Genomic DNA, 17,866 nt, shown 5'->3' with positions numbered 1-17,866 from the left:
AACTAAACTCTTAAAAGCATACTCCCCCACCCCCAACATAAAATAGATTCCATCTCTTATCATATATTCCCAAAATAGTCTGCAAAGTTTTTTGGGTTTTTTTATTTCCATTTACTACATAGAAATACATTAAAGTGGAAATGCAATATACTAATTATGTTTCACACTATCAAATATTCAAGTTTACTGAGAAAATAATAATAATAATAATAATAATAATAATAATAATAATAATAATAATAATAATAATAATAATAATAAAGCACTACATGATTTGCAAAGATAATTTTGAAATAGTTTTACAGGATATTGTATGGTTGTTATATTGAGTGATAATTATGAATTGTATGTAAAAATAATGTGATATCTTGTAACAAGGGAGTCTGCTAAGAAATTAATAATAATAATAATAATAATAATAATAATAATAATAATAATAATAATAATAATAATTTAAAATAACAAGGCAATCTTTAAACTTTTTAGTTTTCCACAGTTTGCTAATTTCGATTCCCTTTATGAATACAAAGTGCAGTACCGGTACCTAAACTCAGTCCCTTGACTTCCTTCAAAATGCAGTTTTTCTTCCACAAACGCTCCAATTATGCCCTGGACTGAACCATGGATATTGCAGATATCACACGATTTTACCAAATAAATATTATTAAAAGAATGTGTTTATTTTTTTCACATTTATTTTTCTACATTCCACATCACCTTTACTAAAAGGTTGTAGTACATACAAAGAGTACACTATACAAGCATGCCCAATGTAAGGTAGCAAAGTAATGTGGGGCATGTAAGTCACAAAAAGTATTCTTCCAATATACACATAACACCCTCCATCCTGACAATCAGGGCTGGGGTCAATTCCTGTTTGTCAATTCCAATTCTGCTTCCTTTTCAAAATCAATTCATAATTCCAGTTGCTTCGAAGGAACTGGAATCGATATTTTAGAGATGCAATAAATGTTGCGATTCTTCAACTGCTTTCATATGAAGCCCATTTAATTGACTGACAAACAGCGAATTCAATTGAAGTCATTTGTTGCCACTGTGAGAAGCTCATTGTAACAGAATGCTGCTAATTGCAATTTCGATCAATGGCGTGCTGGTATTGAGTAAAAGGGAACTGGGAATTGGAATTTCAAAATTGGAAAAAAGGAATTGACCCCAAACCTGCTGACAATACCATCAGTGGTACTAAAAAAAAGAATTCAGTTGCAGACGTGTTGACAAAGTCTTTGTTAGCGTGTTCTACTTGTAAAGAACTGGCATCTCAGCCAATTGAATTGAAAGGCAAGTGGTGGACATGAACCACAAACCATACTGCTCAAAGACAAACCCCTTACCATTCAACTAAGAGCAAGCTCTGTAGTCGAGAGGAAAGTTCAGGGCTTATGTTGATGTCAGTGTTATTATCTCATCAGTCGCTAGACTGATACATACTGATTCCCAGAAGCTACAGATTATTTTTCAGCTGTATTTAAGCAGACGCAGGGTACTAGGGAAAAAAAACTGCTTTGTATTATCAGAAATTCTATTTGGATCAGCCTGTACTGAAGCAGAGAAATAGCATTGCTCTCAGCCTATGTGCCACATAACCAATTGGCTAAATGTTTGACCCATAGAAAACTAAGCTCCTGGACAGAAAATAGCCCTGGCATTGATCAGGTACTGTATAATTTACCAGTCAACACAGCTATGTACTGTATGTCTGTTTGTAATCTGAACAAAACATCAATGCTAGTTTTACAGCTATTGATTTCCCTGACATTTACTAAGAAAGAAACTGTGTACACATGAATTGGAAAGGACTTCAGTTCCCATGCAAAACTGCACAGCAAAAAAGTGCCAGTATGTTTATTCTGTGTAGTCTCATAGAGCAGTTGAAACAGACGGTCAGTGATTGCTTAGAGATCGGGCCGCTGGAACAGTTAAAAACCCTGGTTTCTTCTTCCCACATGTTCATCTGTGAAGTTTATTTTGAATATGGGAGAAACCTCAATGCCGGGGAACAAAAACATTTGATAATTAGAACCATTGTTCTCAGGGCCAACATGCTGGGATTGTCTAACTAAGAGGCTGAAAGCAGGAGGTTTGGAAAGAGCAGTGTTGAACATGCTGTGCGATGATTAATCTCGGCACACCAAGTACGTTTTAGTGAAACGTGCTTTGGGATTGCTAAGTCATGGCTGGAATGAATTGATTCACATGTTTGCATGCATGCAAAAAAATATATATTTTAGAGACCAGACTTAGCTTCTTAGTCACAAAGCCTGTGCATAAGTGTACCGCACTATAAGCCTTTAGAATGTGCAATGTGCAAACAGACAATTAGAGAATATGAGATAAAGTACATCTGGTCTAGGGTTTGGATTCTCCAAAGCAGACTTTCTTCCATAGAATCACTTTCATTTCCAAGTAATGATGGAAAGCTTGAGCTTATGATCATTGGCAATTAAACATGCTATTCTTTGAGAACAGTTTATTGGCATCTTATTGTAGCTGCAAGCTTTGCCTTTTCTTAGGATATAACTAATTACATTTTTTTGTGTTTTTTTTTTTTCTTTTTTGTAGCTTAAACATTGGAAAGGATGTGCAAAACAACTTAGCAGTTCAACAAGGCGTATGCGTTTTGATCTTTAATTTATGATTCCATAAAAAAGTCCCTTTTTTGTGTTATGGCTCGTCAAATTAAAAATAGAAAACTGATGACTGCTTCTAAAACTACAGCCAATCGACAGAATTTAGGACCATTGGCTTGGTATCAAAGTCAAAATGATTAAAACACCCTACGCTCCAAACCAAATGATCGTTTTGAATCAGAAACTTAAAAAAAAATTCAAAATGACATTGTTTTCTTCAGTTTGAACTCAATATTTAACAGAACCTTTGAGAATACAGAGATTACTCAGCATTGTATGTGCCTGTCAGTGAAGTTGTTTTAATTTCTTTATTATTATTATTTAGTTTTAACAATTTAACATTGATTGAAATTGAGATTACTTTTTCTGTCAATTTATTTAACTTGTTTCCTTTGCACATCCTAGTACCTTTGACCGCAAGTTTCATGAGGTTATGTGGTATTGTCCCTTCTGTCATCATACAAAACAGCACCAGTAGGTTTTGGCATGGGTGAGTCCTCAAGGGTCACAGCAGCAGCCCCTGTGTCAATCAACGCTCATTCCCTGATCGATTCTATAAACTGGTGGCAGTCCAGCTCCCCTTTGACCTCCGGAGTTCCCACCAGCCGAATGCCAGTCTTTTGGTCAACACACCAGCACTTTCCCCTCTGACCGTCCAGAGCAGGGAGGCACTGTCGGAGAAAACAGGTAAAGATTAAATAAATAAATAAATAAATAAACTTGCCCCTGGCTTCTCTGTATGTCACTGCTGTTGTGTTATGTTATTATTATTTATTTCTTAGCAGATTTTGTTAATTTAAAAAAAATCCTGGACCTTCTCACAGAACCTGTTTAATATCTTAAACCTGTCAATCACTGCATGTATAATTGTAACATATTAAGTTTCCCATCTATGACATGCTTTTTAGAGCTTTTTACTCATTTTTTGTTTTTCTAAATCCTTGCAGGGCAGCTTCTTGTCCCCATAAAATTCACTTAACAGAAATGTCTAAAAAAAACAAAGGGGATGTTAGTTTTGTTAATTGCTTACTTGTTAAACATCTTATACTGCCCACTGTTTCTGTGTTTCTCCCCAAGACTTTGACCTTTCATTTTTACATTAGATAAATGTACAAGCTCTTAACAGAAACCTGTTTGGGGTGGAAGTTTCCGTTCTTGTCGCAGTTGGGGAGGGGGATGATGTAGAAGTCCTCGTGGTTTCTTGTTTGGCTTGCCAGTCTGTCGAGAGCTCTCTGCATCTCTGATTGGCATGGGGGGGGGACCTAAACAGCAATTCGAAAATGACAAATCTCAATAACGCTTTCCATTAAGAGTCTCTAATTACTGTGCATTTACACAGTCGTTGCTGAATATGTGTGTACTTACACATAATCCCAGTGTTATTATGCATTGTGACAATGTACTTAATGTGTACCATCTTTCTGCATGACATATGTAAGTACACAATTGTACCAGAAACGGGTTAGGGTTAGGGTTAGGGGGTTAGGGTCATGCAAAAAGATTTACATGTTAATTACATTGTAACTATGCACAATAACACTGTAATCACATGTAAGTACACAGTAATTAGAGAGTTTCCATTTTGATTCCGTGTAAGATGTTACCCAAATCTCTTTCCATTCACAATACTCACAACAGTCTCTGAGATTTGAGATCCGTCTTAAACGAGATTAATTGAATAAACCCTGCATGTTCTGTTCAGCGAACACAAAAAAGGCCATGCCTCTAATTTTAAAAACAGGTCGGGCTGCATTGCCTAAGCAGATGAAGCAGATTCACTGGCCGGATTTCTCTCTCCCGGGCATCATCGATTCATGGATGACACATTTGTTTTGGAACGCCTGACGCACACTCACCAGAGGCTTGTTCTCTTCTCGATTTCCATTGTTTTTCATTTTCCCGTTTTTTATCCCTTGCTCTCGGATCTTGGCTTGGTGTCTCAGTAGACACTTTTTATCCTGTGTGCTGCAGGGAATGTGGCTGTTGTTGGGATGGTCTAGGTTCCACAATTCTTCTTTTTCTGTAAAAAACAAAAAGTAGACTCAATACCATGATGCCTGGGGGTTTTAAATAGAAAGGTACATCATTAACTATCTAGTAGATGGTACTCCAATTGATTTCCATCTGTGTGTATTGGTTCCAACCATTGTGATTGGATTGCGTTGTCCACATATGAAACTGTTACCACTGTGATACCATTCAACCAATGGCAGGCCTGTCCCATTGTACAAGTCATTGGCTGCATTGCCATTGAAGATCACTAACGATGATTGGGTTCTCTAATCTGGTTTACCCTTGCTTACCGCATAGAAAAAGAGTTATATTTATCTGACCTCTTTTTTTAACTTTTTATTTCTTTTCTTTTTCTCCTCGGAGCCAAGGGGCCCCTAAACAATGAGTGATGTTAGTTTTTCATTTCAATGAGCTGCCTCTCGATAGCCGGCCTTGGCGACTGATGCTTTGCCAGTTCATAGGGTTTGATCAAGCTGCCAAGACTTGCATGCTGATGAAATTAAAGTGCATAAATTTCAGAGCAACGGTGCCTTTTCCATGGTCCCTCTCCAGGAAATCGAAGAGGAGAATTTAGAAACTCCCCTCCCCTCCCTTTCTTTAATCATGAAGCTTCTGAAGGCTCCCAAGTTTGGAAGGGATCGTTGAGGATGGGCGTGGATAGACCCACCTGTTGCTGGGAGATTGGCGGCGGCAATTGAAATGGAAACTCTTTAAGTTGCCCCAGGGGTAAGGGACGATGGTGGGAGGGGTTAATTGTGAAAGTGGATCCCTGTTTTGTCAGGCTGATAAAAGTACCCATAGTCAGCTTTTGGGCACATTCAGTATGTGGGCACCTTTTTTATTGCCGTCTCAAAAATCAGACCCTTTCTCAAAACAAACATTGACCAATCAATGCAAAAAACCTTTTGCACTATTTATAGCTAACTAGAAAAGGATTCTCATCCCAGTAAAGAAAGCACAGAGCGTGATACTCAAAGCCACCTTAAGGAGAGTGCTGTAGAATCTTTGGAAGTTTAAGGATATGTATTATAAATTAGAATTCCACTGATAGGTGATAAGGGCAGTGAAACTCAAGCTGATAAAAGAGGGGAAGTTTGATTTGACACTTTGGGATCTAAACTTTTCGACTGTAGGAGTGAATCCTAGCAAAAACGATAGCAGTTTTCTCATCCCTATCCATTGTGCTTTTAATCTGTGGAATTGCTTTAGGCAGAACATTTTATCCTCAAAAGGATTCACAGTGCCAAATTCCATAAGCCTTTCTAACAAGATTGTTCCAAACTGTATGGGTCTGGAGGTGCTAAACCAGCGTGTAATTTCCATCAATGGATTTTCTCTCTTGTCTTATGAGCCTTGTATCATTCTGAAAGATAGGCAGTCAGATTGAATAAGCTCTTTATCAGCTAAATTCAGCAACTGGATGTGATTTACTCATTTTATTAAAAAAAAAAAAAAAAAAGTTTGTGTGTAGGGCCAACAATTGTGCTATTCCTGTTACCGAACACCAGATGGCGCTGTGTTAAAGCTGTTCCCCCGTTTATATAACACAACGAGTCAGCCTGCTAGATTTCTATCACACCCTAAAATAAGAATGGCATATTTTGTTTGTTTGTTTATTAACTGTTAATAATTAGCTTATTAAAATGTTAAGAAACCTTTTCCAGTTTTGTTAACAGTAACCTACAGTCACCTATTTATAAACTATTTGCAAATTACTTTCAAAATGCCTAAAAACATGACTAACTTTAGAAGGTAGGAAGCACTTTTTTACACAGTTATAAATGCATGCAATAGCCTACCAGGTGACGTAGTAGGATCAAAAGGATCTCAAACACTGGGGACATAAAAAGATTAGATTATGTGCTTTAAAATGAGCTTTAAAATGAGCTGACGCCAAAATGAGCTCAAGATTTAAACTAACTAAACTAAAGTATTCAATGGACGGAAAATAAAAACATAATTGCTCGCTGTCGCTTTCTTTATGCTTCATTGGTAGTCCAGTTGGGCTCAGTGACCTCTCTGATAATACCAATGTTTCTTTGACAAATGTATCGACTGTGTACTTTCAGTACGTGGTTGGCCCGTTGACTGGCTTCACTGTTTATTTTTTTTAGTTGACTCACGAATAGTTTAGCCCTGGAGGTTAAGATTAAATCGGCTACGCTGCCGAACAAGATGTTCCTCAAACCCCCACAGAAAGAGTTTTCATTGGTTGCAAATCACGAGACCCCAATTTTCTTGGCAGAATTCTGTTATGATTATTACCGTTTATTTAGTTTAAACCGACATTGAGCAAAGGTTCATCTCTGACACGGGGAGTCCTGGCAGATAATATTAACAGATTCCCGAGCGGCATGTTCTATATCAACAGGTTCACGAGTCAACGCTTTGCCAAATTGGCCAGAGATGCATAACATCGAGAACAACCTGTCACAAACACAGCACAATGCACAGCAGGACGAACCCGTCTGGAATGTTGATGCTATCTGCAGCTCTGTAATGCATGAATTTAGAAACTCTCTCTCTAAACAGCGACATAAATGTTTTTAGGCATAGTTACAATGTACTTAATGTGTATTGTTTTTTGTTTTTGTTTTTTTTACATGATATAACCCTAAACCTTTTCTGATGCAACTGTGTACTTACATATATCCTGCAAAAAAATATTTCTGCATTGAAGTAGCTATGCATAACAAAATTGTAATTACAAAGTCATGTATTTACAAAGTAACTACACAGTCATTAGAGACACTTTAGTGATAGGTAAATGTTGTGTTTTTTTGTTTTGTTTTTTTAAGGAACTGGATTGAAACCTGGTTCCGGGAGACCTAGTCTGAGGCAACATTGTTTTATCAAACCCCAAGTCTCCCCTGTTGTGCCATGCTCGGCCTGAAACCTAGTCTCCTGAAACCAAGTTCCAAGCCACTTTGTGTTCTCTCAGCTTTATACTTCTTAATCAAGTGCCTTGAAAAAGTTCCTGTGTTGGCCGATCAACATTTACTCACAGCGCCCCCTATGGCATGGAATAGTACTGACCATAGTATCCAGGATATGATCATCAGATAAGTAACACAAATGTATCCTCTAAACTTAAAACAAAGATTACATTTATTTTATTGAGTCGGTTCCAAGAACAATCGCAGTGTAAATTATTCTGATCGCAGATTGAATGTATGATATTGTAAGGAAGCGTCCTAGTGCCAATAAAAAAAAAAATCAGTCTCCTAGGAGGACTTTATATCGCCTACTTAGGAATTAAGTCGACATAGGAGTTAAAAAGTCCTACGTAGGAGATATACACTCCGTGGTAGGAGATACTTTCTTTTATTTTATTTTTTTTTAATTGGCACTAGGACGCTCCCGTAATATTGTCATTTAGAGACGCTGTTGTTTTTAATAATGTGGAATGACTGCTGCCTGTTTCTGGTCATCATACCAGGACCCCCTTGTAAACGAGGCCTTGGTATCAATGGGGTTATTCCTTGTTAAAGAACGAACTAGTAAATGTTTTTTTTTTTTTTTTTTTTGCTGGAAAAAAAGGTGAAAGAAAGTCTCTTAGGTACTGTAGCTGAGTGATTTGATTAATATGAATCTGTGTGTGTGTCTGCACAGCAAATTGAGCTTGGCTCTCTGGATTGCAAAAAAAATATCCCCAAAGAAAGTTCCACAAGCTTTCAAAAAACCCCAGGGTCTGGCCAGCAGACATAGGAATTTAAAAGCTAATCTTTGGAACTGAGTCGTCCAGATGTTGGCAAGAAAAAACACATAATAAAAAGACATTCACTTTTTCTTGCAAGCTGTTAAAATAGCCTCTCTCTCTCTCTCTCTCTCTCTCTCTCTCTCTCTCTCTCTCTCTCTCTCTCTCTCTCTCTACATATATATATATATATACACGTGTTTTTTTGTTTTTTTTTGGATCACCATCTATTATTGTTGAATACCGCACTCTGACTTCAACGTTAGGATTAATTTAAATGTTTTGGGGTACAATTGTGTTTTAAGATTAGGAACAGATTTTGGCGTTCCAGCTGTTAAGGGGGGCAAAACGGAAGGGACTCGAGATAACGAATATATTACAGTAGGTAGGAAGCTGTGACATGTTATACGCGTGTCAGATTGTTCCAACATTTTTTATATAGACAGTAAAAAGATAGTTGAACTGTTGTCAGTCGTGGGACCTGTCGTCCATCACTTTTATACATCAACAAACCGCTTTTTTTGTTGTCCTTAAGAGTCGCTTTTGTACATGTTTGTTTGGTCCCTGGCGCCAACTGTACTCAGATTGTCTTCTCCACTCTCCCTCTCCTTCCTCTGGCGTGAACTGTCAAATCGATTCGTGTAAGCCCCCAAATTATACAATATGAAAAGTTACACATAGAATTTTGAAAAATCAATGTTACGGCCACTTGGAATGTGAGACTGCGAGACACACACCTGTGCAATTCTGAGACGGAAATTAAACAGAACGAAGCATGAGAAGATATCGTTTTATACAGTCAAACTGATAATAATGATTTCCCTCTCTGTTTTAAAACCATAACTTCAAAAAACGCTCAAACACAACTGTAAGGCAGACTTATAGAAAAGTATCCCTCCGGCCAATTAATCCTGGGGCATACATAATTTATGGTGATGTCAATGCAGGTCTGTATAGTCTTACATTTCACTCGCAGTGCAGTGTAATTAAAACAGAGCCTACAAAAAGCCCCATTATATAAGGGAGCTGTGTTGTGCTATTCCGTGCCCCAGTGAATACCCAAGACTGAGGAGGTCCACAGATATTCAATTTTAAACCATTTAGGTCATTGATAGCTGACGCCAAGGCTATTTAGTCTCTCAGAGAGAGAGAGAGAGAGAGAGAGAGAGCTAAGATCTTGCAAGCTGATTCAGCACTTGGGTTTCTATTGAGGTGGCACTCAACAGCCATTGTCAGGATGGTGTGATTGAATTCCATAAACAAAAAATGAAAAAAAAGTCCTTTTAAAATGCAAAAAAATAAAATACAAAAAAAAAAAATCTCAATAGTATTAATTCATCGCGTGCAGCGCAAACTGGATTGTTTCTCTTAACTGATGAGTCACGGTACACTATTGCTATTGCCTGAAGGAGGTTTTTTTTTGTTTTGTTTTGTTTTGTTTTGTAACTGTGGTCCGATGCAGCTCGGTTTGTTGTTTAACTTCTAAAAATGCCGATATGAGCTATTTAAATAAACCGCATGCGAGCGAATGGGAAATAGAATTGATTTAATGTCTTTTTTTAAAACCCTTTTTTTTTCTCTGTGTCAAGGGGTAGGAAATGTAATCTCGGTTAGAGCCTATGGGAATATGGCTCCGGGCCAGTATTTAGCCCTAGAAAGTTTAATTATTCGGGACTGGCGGTTGGCCATGGTTTTTTTTTTTTTTTTTTTTTTTGCATTTTGATTTTGTTAGAAAACTCCACTAATAATAGGGACAGACTAAATCGAGACTAATTCATGCCCTCATAGCGAAGTGGTGACTCAACCTCCACACACAGCTGGAATAAGAAGGACAGGGGGCCAGACATTATTTATTAGGTGAATCAAAATTCTAGAAGGGTAAATTAGTGGCATTCCAGTCTTACTAAGTTAGTACAAGGGCAGCTATCTACCTTGTTGGTAGGCCTACTATATTAGTGTCTCTAATTACTATGTATTTACACAGTAGTTACATAGTAAATACACATGCATTTACTCATAATTACAATGTTATTATGCATAGTTACAATGTACTTAACATGTCAATCGTTTTGCAGGATATATGGAAGAACACAATTGTATCAAAAAAAGGTTAGGTTTAGAGTTAGGGTTTGGGAGGTTAGGGTTAGAGTTAGGGTTATATCATGCGAAAAATGACACATTAAGTACATTGTTACTGTATAATAACATTGTAATGATGTGTAAGTATATGTATTTACTAAGTAACTATTATGTAAATACACAGTAATTAGGGCCAATGGTATCACAAAAATATAATAAATACATAATACACACTGGCACCATAACAAATACCAGAGAGTGACCGCGTTATTCTGCATATGTTACTGTGGGGTTCTGGTAATGAAGCTGTCTGGGTCTCTTGAGGGTGTCCCATTTAGATTTTTCAAACTACCAATGCAAGATTGAACGCTTTCTGCTGGGAAGAACCTTGTTTATTGTTTCTGGAGGGTTTTCTTTTCAGAATCTGGGCATCTCCGTTCCAGGTCTGCAATGTCACCAGAGTTTATTTTTTCTAGAATAGCAACAAAAAAAAGAAAAGAAAAAGGAAAGAAGTTGCCATGAATGAACCGGAAACAAGCCAATGGTTTTAAAACTTTGATGCTTTCTTTATTACTCTGTCTCTCCGCAAGTATTTCCTGAAGCAAGACTTTCTTCCAAGACGATTTGTTTGTTTTTGCATTTTTTATCCACCTCTCTCTTTATCTTTCTCTCTCTCTCTCTCATTCTCTTTTTTTCTCTCTCCTGCTTTTCTTATTAGGGCCACAGCCACGTACACCCCACACAAATACCCCCACACTCACACACACACACATGCTTTGGGGCAGTCAGGTTATTGTGGTTAACGTTAAGTATTTCGATCTCTTTGTTGGAACAATTACTAATTGCAGTTGCATTTCAGAAAGCCACTGCTCTCACCGCGAAAGCTCTCAGGTTGCAATGGATAGCCGGATCATACCATTTCCATTAGCAGAGCGATGCTAAGTTGTGCAGGTATGCAGGGGTATGAAGCTTCTATAGCAACATTTTAAAGTTTTATCAGATTTTTCTCTCGGAGCTGCTGGAGTTGAAGTTTACATAGGGGCTGGTGAAATACTAGCAGGCTTGCTCAAGCAAGTTAGGGTAATTTAGAAAGAAACAGGATTGTCAAACCTAGATATAAGAAAATACTTCTTTGTATGTTGAACAAAAGACCAGGAGAATAATCGTTGGCACAAACTGAGACAAGATCTTAGGTAAAAAGAATCCTGTCATATTCAGGGCTTACACTTCAACACTCGGCCAATCATAATACACTGAATGACCCTAAAATGATAAAAGCAGACAAGTCTTTCTCAAAGTGTTACAATAGTTACATAGCACGTCGAAACGATTGTCGGAAACGTTTGTCTAATTAAGAAATAAAAAGTTGCAAATCTCTACCAAAGGCGAAATGAATACTGTAGATGATCCCTGAATGTTAAGTCTTGTGTAACCTATATTATTTATATTGTTGGCTAATATTCACAGGTGTACAAAGAGGGAAACAAAATCCTTGACCACTTACACCCTGGAGAAAATCCATCCCTGGGGCTATAAGATAAACCTTGAAACCATACCTGCATAGTTCAGCTCAGGTGCTGTGTGGGAAGACTAATTTATTATCTCAATTAACTCCTCAGCTGTGCAAATTGTCTCTTGAGAGCCACTGTTCACCTTTTACATTAACATTCTTGGCAGATTGCAAAATCTATTTTTTTTTCTTCTCTCTCTCCCTGAAACTGTAAGAAGCTGTGTTAAACTATTTTAATGGGTTTTGTAGAAACTAAATACAGTAATATGAGCGATAACCTCAGCAGAATGGAATTTGCTTAACAATGTTTTCTCTTTCAACAAAGCATTTAAGGGGGTCAGAGTTTCAAAACAACGCTGACTGCTGAATTATCATCCTCTTAACCCCCTACCCCCACACCCCCCAAACCCTTTCACTGCCTGGTATAGGCCTAATGGAATACCAGTCCGAAAAATCAGATCTCTCTTTATTGGGACACGCTCTTGTGGCGGAGTGTCCCGCCCCTTTGTTTATTATTTATTTATTATGATTTGTTTATTACGGCGAAAGCTGATTTTTGTTATTTGTTATTTTGTGTTTAAAAACCTAGTGAGGATGCGTGACTGAGCCTTACTAAACTCGTGCAGACTGTGGCCGAGGGGTAATAAGATAATTAACAGCTAGTTAACTCCTCAGCCAGAGTATAAGAACCTGCAGCTGTCTGTGCTTCGGAGGGTGTACAGAGGAGAGTGTATTAGGCGGGAGAGAGAGAAAACGAAACGAAACTTATCTTACAAATAACTGCTAAGCGTGCTGGTTTACACCAGCATGATATTTATTTGTTTGGCCAACGCGCCTTTTTGTTTGCTGTGTTTTGTGTTGTTTGTTTAAATCTTTTTGTTTGTTTTGGTTTATTTATTTAATAAAAACGCTGAGCGCCGTTGCGTTCAGCTTCACCCACCCATTCATTGTTTGTGTTACTTCCTGGTCCATAACATCACCTCACACGCCACTCAACAACAGCGCTCGGTTTCACCTCTATATTAAGATCAGTTGACTCAGTCCCTCATGTTTTATTATTGGGGCTGACTTTACCTATTTTTCAAAACCTGAGAGCTCTACACTTTTCAGGGCATTTTTAGGGGTCGCCAAGGGAGATGATGCACCCTATTCATGACCTGAACACTCCCTGCTAATCATTGCACCGAATTGGGGTGTAGAGTGGTCTGTTATGAACAACAGTGCATCCACTATGACAGTGGACACAAACACAAACTAAGCCACTAGTGACATGTAAAAAAAAGTAAAGCATTCTGACAAGACGACGAAAGACACTTTGTGGAAATACTTGTAGAAATGAAATCAATGCATGACCTATTATATGTGTGTTACTGGAAGTTCAGTATACAAATACAACGAGAATTTGTTTAATAATTCTATAGGGTCACAAATTGTGGACATAGCTGTAGAAAAATAAAAATCTTCTCATGAATTAAACTTCCAGCACAGTAAGCAGCAGAGTTAACATTTCTGGTGATGAGGTTAATGTTTAACACTGGAAGCTGCCTGATGCCACCTATACCTAACCCTAACCCTAACCATTTTCTGGTATAATTGTGTACTTACATATATTGTGCGAAAAGATGTACACATTAAGTACATTCTAACGATGCATAATAACATTGTAATTATGTGTAAGTACACTAAGTAACTACTATGTAATTCCACAGTAATTATCGACACTTAATGCAAAGTGTTACGTATTATAATTCAACGGATTTGATGTTACAGCATTAAGTTGATGAAAACCACACTGTTAAATATGTGAACTCTTTAACAGGATCACAGCTGGCATCGATGGTTGGATCTGTCTTTATTGAGAGTGAGTTACAAGCTCTAAACCGTGAATGCAGACGAGCCCATCTCTTTTGTGGTTAAGACAATCACTGGTGTGTGGGGTCGCCGGTTCACGCCCAACTTCCGCCCTGTTACACATTGCTAATTTGTTCATTCATGGCCCTTTAACCCTTGGAGACATTTTAGGTACCAATCTCTGTTATAATGCCACCCTTGCATTAAGCAATGGGCATCAACAGCTATTTGTATAATATATTATACAACCATCTTTGCCAAGTGTCAATGCACCTAACCAGGCAAATGTACATACAGTGAACACATTCCTCAAATATAAAACAGAATTCGAGGAGTAATCCCAGAAAGCGTTCTAAACCAGAGCTCGGAAACAAGAATCTTATTTGGTCTGCTTTGGCAACGATAGAAAGAGAAAAAAGAGGTAAAGAGCTCACTTGTTTTTTGTTCTCAGAATCTCGAGTTTATCACTCGTCCTGTGTTTACCCTGCTTTGAATTTGCTTCCAATCTGACTTTGTAATTGAGCCATAATCTCATGTAAAAGGGGAAGCGATAACACAGCTGAAGTATACCGGAGCAAGAAAAAGAAAAAGGCTTGCACAATGTAAATGTTTAGTTCTGCACAATCTTGTGCTTCCCAGCATAAAGAACAATGCATGAAAGGAGAGTTCAAAGTCAAGTATATTTAACTTTTACAAGTGTGCATTACTGTAGTTACTTATTAAAAAATGACCTGATTTCAGTACCATGATACGCATTAAACATTGATAAGCTTCCTGACAATAACATGTTTTCCGTCTTCTCTTTTAAAGGTGCAGCTGCCTTTAGCCAGATTTCACCCCTGAGTTTATTACAAAGAAACTCAATTCTAGAAATGTGAGGTTTTAATCTGTGACTAATCGGTTTGTAGAAGAGATTAGTCCAACAACATTTTGTACATCCCTATTACCATTAAGAAATGCAATTATTATTAAAAAAATGCACCACAAAAAGAGTTTGCAAACCACAAATAACTGGTATCAGAAATATGAGTTATTAATGCATAATGCAAGGAATAGCATACACCTTGCTGTGCAGAATAAGTCTGAAAGTGCACCAAGGTTGTGCCCCCCCCCCACATGAACCATCTATTTCTCTGAGGTCCCCTGTTGGAACCACTGTTTTTTTCAAGGTAGGCTTGGTGGTCCAGTGGTTAAAGAAAAGGGCTTGTAACCAGGCGGTCCCCGGTTCTAATTGCGTCTCACTCCCTGACTCACTGTGTGACCCTGAGCAAGTCACTTAACCTCCTTGTGCTCTGTCTTTCGGATGAGATGGAGATTGCAAGTGACTCTGCAGCAGCAGTTGTTGACACATAGTTTACCACCTAGTCTTTGTAAGTCACTTTGGATAAAGGACTAATTAATAATATATCCTCAAACTGTTCAACGACTCTCCAAGCGTTAGGTTTTCATCAAAATACATTGCCTTAAATCAAATATGTTTTATAACATGTGATCACAGCTTTGGCTCCTACAGTGTGCGTGACAGCAAGACTGTGTACAGTAGGGCAGTCTAAATAAAAAATTTAAAAAAAAAAACCCTGACTGAACTGTAACAACTGAAAGCTGTTTTTCCCTGTAGTCTGCTGATCTGTAGGTCTATACAGTCCGTCGCCAAGATTTACAAAAATGTAAATAGCAAGGTTCTGCCTCATTTAATGTGATGTACGCAGAAATTATTTATTTATGTAAAGTGACACTTTGTTTGCCGTCAATTACACTGATGAGGCTTGTATAGGGAGCGCAAATGTTTACTTTACATTTACAGAGGGCTGCTTTAGCTTCTGAGACACAAGAAAAGCTCCCGGTTGCTTCAGACTCCTAATTTAGCTATCTTGCAGACGGACTGACCCTTTACCATGTACTAACAAGTTGGCTTTCTTGTTTCTGCTCGAGTGAATGTCATGTATTTTATAACAAGACTCTACTAAAGTTGTTCAACTTTAGTTTAAGGACAAAATAATGGAGCATTCAGCACACCTGGACATGTAGAAGAAGAATAGGTATTTGAAACTTACGTACATGCCACATGTACTGTGATATGTTAAGAAGTGAGTCTAGACATTCAAGACACCTTTTTAACAGTGTTTTGTAGTTCTCTTGCTGTTCCCATGTGCGAACCTTTTGCAATACTAAATCATTGATGTATCAGTATTACATAAAGACAACTAGCCTGGGTAAATGTTACAAAGGTGTGACCACTAGACTTTGGGTTGGCAAGAGCCACTGAAAGAAAGAGTAAAACTCTTCCGCACACCACTGATGTACAGCTCTATAGCTCAAGAGTGAACTGATCAGCAAAAAAAAAAAAAAAAATCATAAATGTAATGATTTCATACTCTCTATAGATTTTTTTGTGCGCTAACAATTTCAAAGCTCTTAACAAAGCATGGCAATGCCAGAATGGCACAGTGGCTACAGTAAAGGAACCCCAGGTAACTCAAGTGTCATTTGTCAGGCAGCTGAAGTTTGGATGGGCACATTTGTATCTGCACATTTGGTTGGCTGTGAGCTTGTAAGCCACGACCGCTACAAGGTTGTTGGTCAATTTACCAGGTCACTGTCTATGGTCTGAAAGGGTCGTCTTCGGTATTCCGTTATATTGCCTTCAACCTCTCCTAGGGTGGGTTTCAGCTAGTGTCATACAGCACGCTATACAATAATCTTTATGTTAACCTATGGGATTGCATCTCCAGGATGTTTGGGGGTGCTGAAAGAAAGCGTTAATGAAAAAATAACAACAACAAAAAACATCACATGACAGAATGTAAAAAAGACAAGGGAACCTGACTTACCCGCAGCCTGTAACTGTGTGAGCTCCGATTCTGCCATGCAGATTCCCTGGCCAAGCATCAGGGAGTGCAAGGGCTTCTCCACCCCCGGGGGTGGGAAACAGCGCATCCCGGAGCCGCAGCGGGGAGAGTACACCCCACAGTAGTTGCCCTTGGCCAAGGCGCAGGTGGGGCAGCACCCACAGCCTGGCTCTCTCACAGTCTCCTCGCACCCCACCGGCGCCTTGCAGCGGGCTAGTTTCTCCTCAGAACAGGGCGGGCAGCGGATGGCTTCATCGCTCAGGCACAGGCCCCAGAGCGCCAAGAGGACCGCCACTGAGATGCCAAGGCGAGAGGGCATGATTGAAGAATACGGACCGGGTTCCCTGTCCCCTCCCCCTCCCTCCACAAGCAAGTGCAAGACTCCTTGATCCTTTATAGGCTTTCAAAATGAAAGTTGGCAAGAAAACACAGGATAGATGCCTCAAAATACAGTTCTTTTTTAATGAATGCAGAAATATCCTTAGGAAAAGAAAGTGCTGTAAAATTTGTTTATTTATTTATTTATTTATTTATTTATTTATTTATTTATTTATAAGTTTGTCTTTCTTTAAAATTGCAAGAAAAAAAAAATTGCAAGATTTCTTGTTTTCTAAGTGCACCAGAGCTCTTGTAATGTTCCCCAGTTGTATATGTAGCTAGTGCTGGTTGAGTCAAATGCTCAGTCAAGTACAGAAACACTTTAGCTCAGACTCTAGACTGGCTGCACAATTGTAGCTTCTTGGACTTTATACTGGGCTGTAGACACGCCTCCGAGTCCTCAGGCAGAGCCAGGAAACGGTGAAGGGAGGGCAGCCCATCACCAAGGCAGGCAGGCTGGGAAGAAATCCCAGGCTCCCCATCCCCTCCCCTCCCCTTCAAGAGCCAGAATTGCATTTTGCTAATTACAAGGAATGTTGTATCCTTTGAGCCGAGCAGGCACAGTCTGCTGTACAGCTTGAGAGGGACTCTGTGCTGTCTGTAGCTGAACAAAAAACGTTAAGCTCTGTCCACTAGTCAGGCACACTGTTGGTATTTAAGCCAGTCTAGAAACTGATGCAGTTTGTAAAAAGAAAGCAACTGAAGTCCCTCCGCGATGGGGTGTTTAATAACAGCAGTCGCATTTAGAATCTGGCGTTGTTGAAGTCCAGAAAAACATTAACCCTAAATACACCTTATATCTTGTGCACCTTTTTTTTTTTTTTTTTTTTTTTGTTCTGTG

The 17,866-nt window shown here is 38.6% G+C and overlaps 1 protein-coding gene across 1 annotated transcript; it reads right to left on the bottom strand.

Moving 5' to 3' along the window:
* Positions 1-659: 659 nt before the first annotated feature.
* LOC117433249 (insulin-like growth factor-binding protein 4) lies at positions 660-17,377 on the bottom strand. Its single transcript, XM_034055350.3, has 4 exons — positions 16,630-17,377; positions 4,505-4,668; positions 3,779-3,910; positions 660-3,319 (listed from the first exon to the last, which is right to left on the bottom strand). Exons 1-4 carry the CDS (start codon positions 16,964-16,966, stop codon positions 3,185-3,187), a joined length of 768 nt encoding a protein of 255 aa, XP_033911241.1. The 5' UTR covers positions 16,967-17,377; the 3' UTR covers positions 660-3,184.
* Between the last annotated feature and the right edge of the window lie 489 nt (positions 17,378-17,866).

This window comes from Acipenser ruthenus, chromosome 33 (assembly GCF_902713425.1).
Source record: "Acipenser ruthenus chromosome 33, fAciRut3.2 maternal haplotype, whole genome shotgun sequence".
Classification (NCBI taxonomy): Eukaryota; Metazoa; Chordata; class Actinopteri; order Acipenseriformes; family Acipenseridae; genus Acipenser; species Acipenser ruthenus.
Note: the sequence above shows the minus strand (reverse complement) of the source record. Positions and strands in the feature narration are given on the sequence as shown.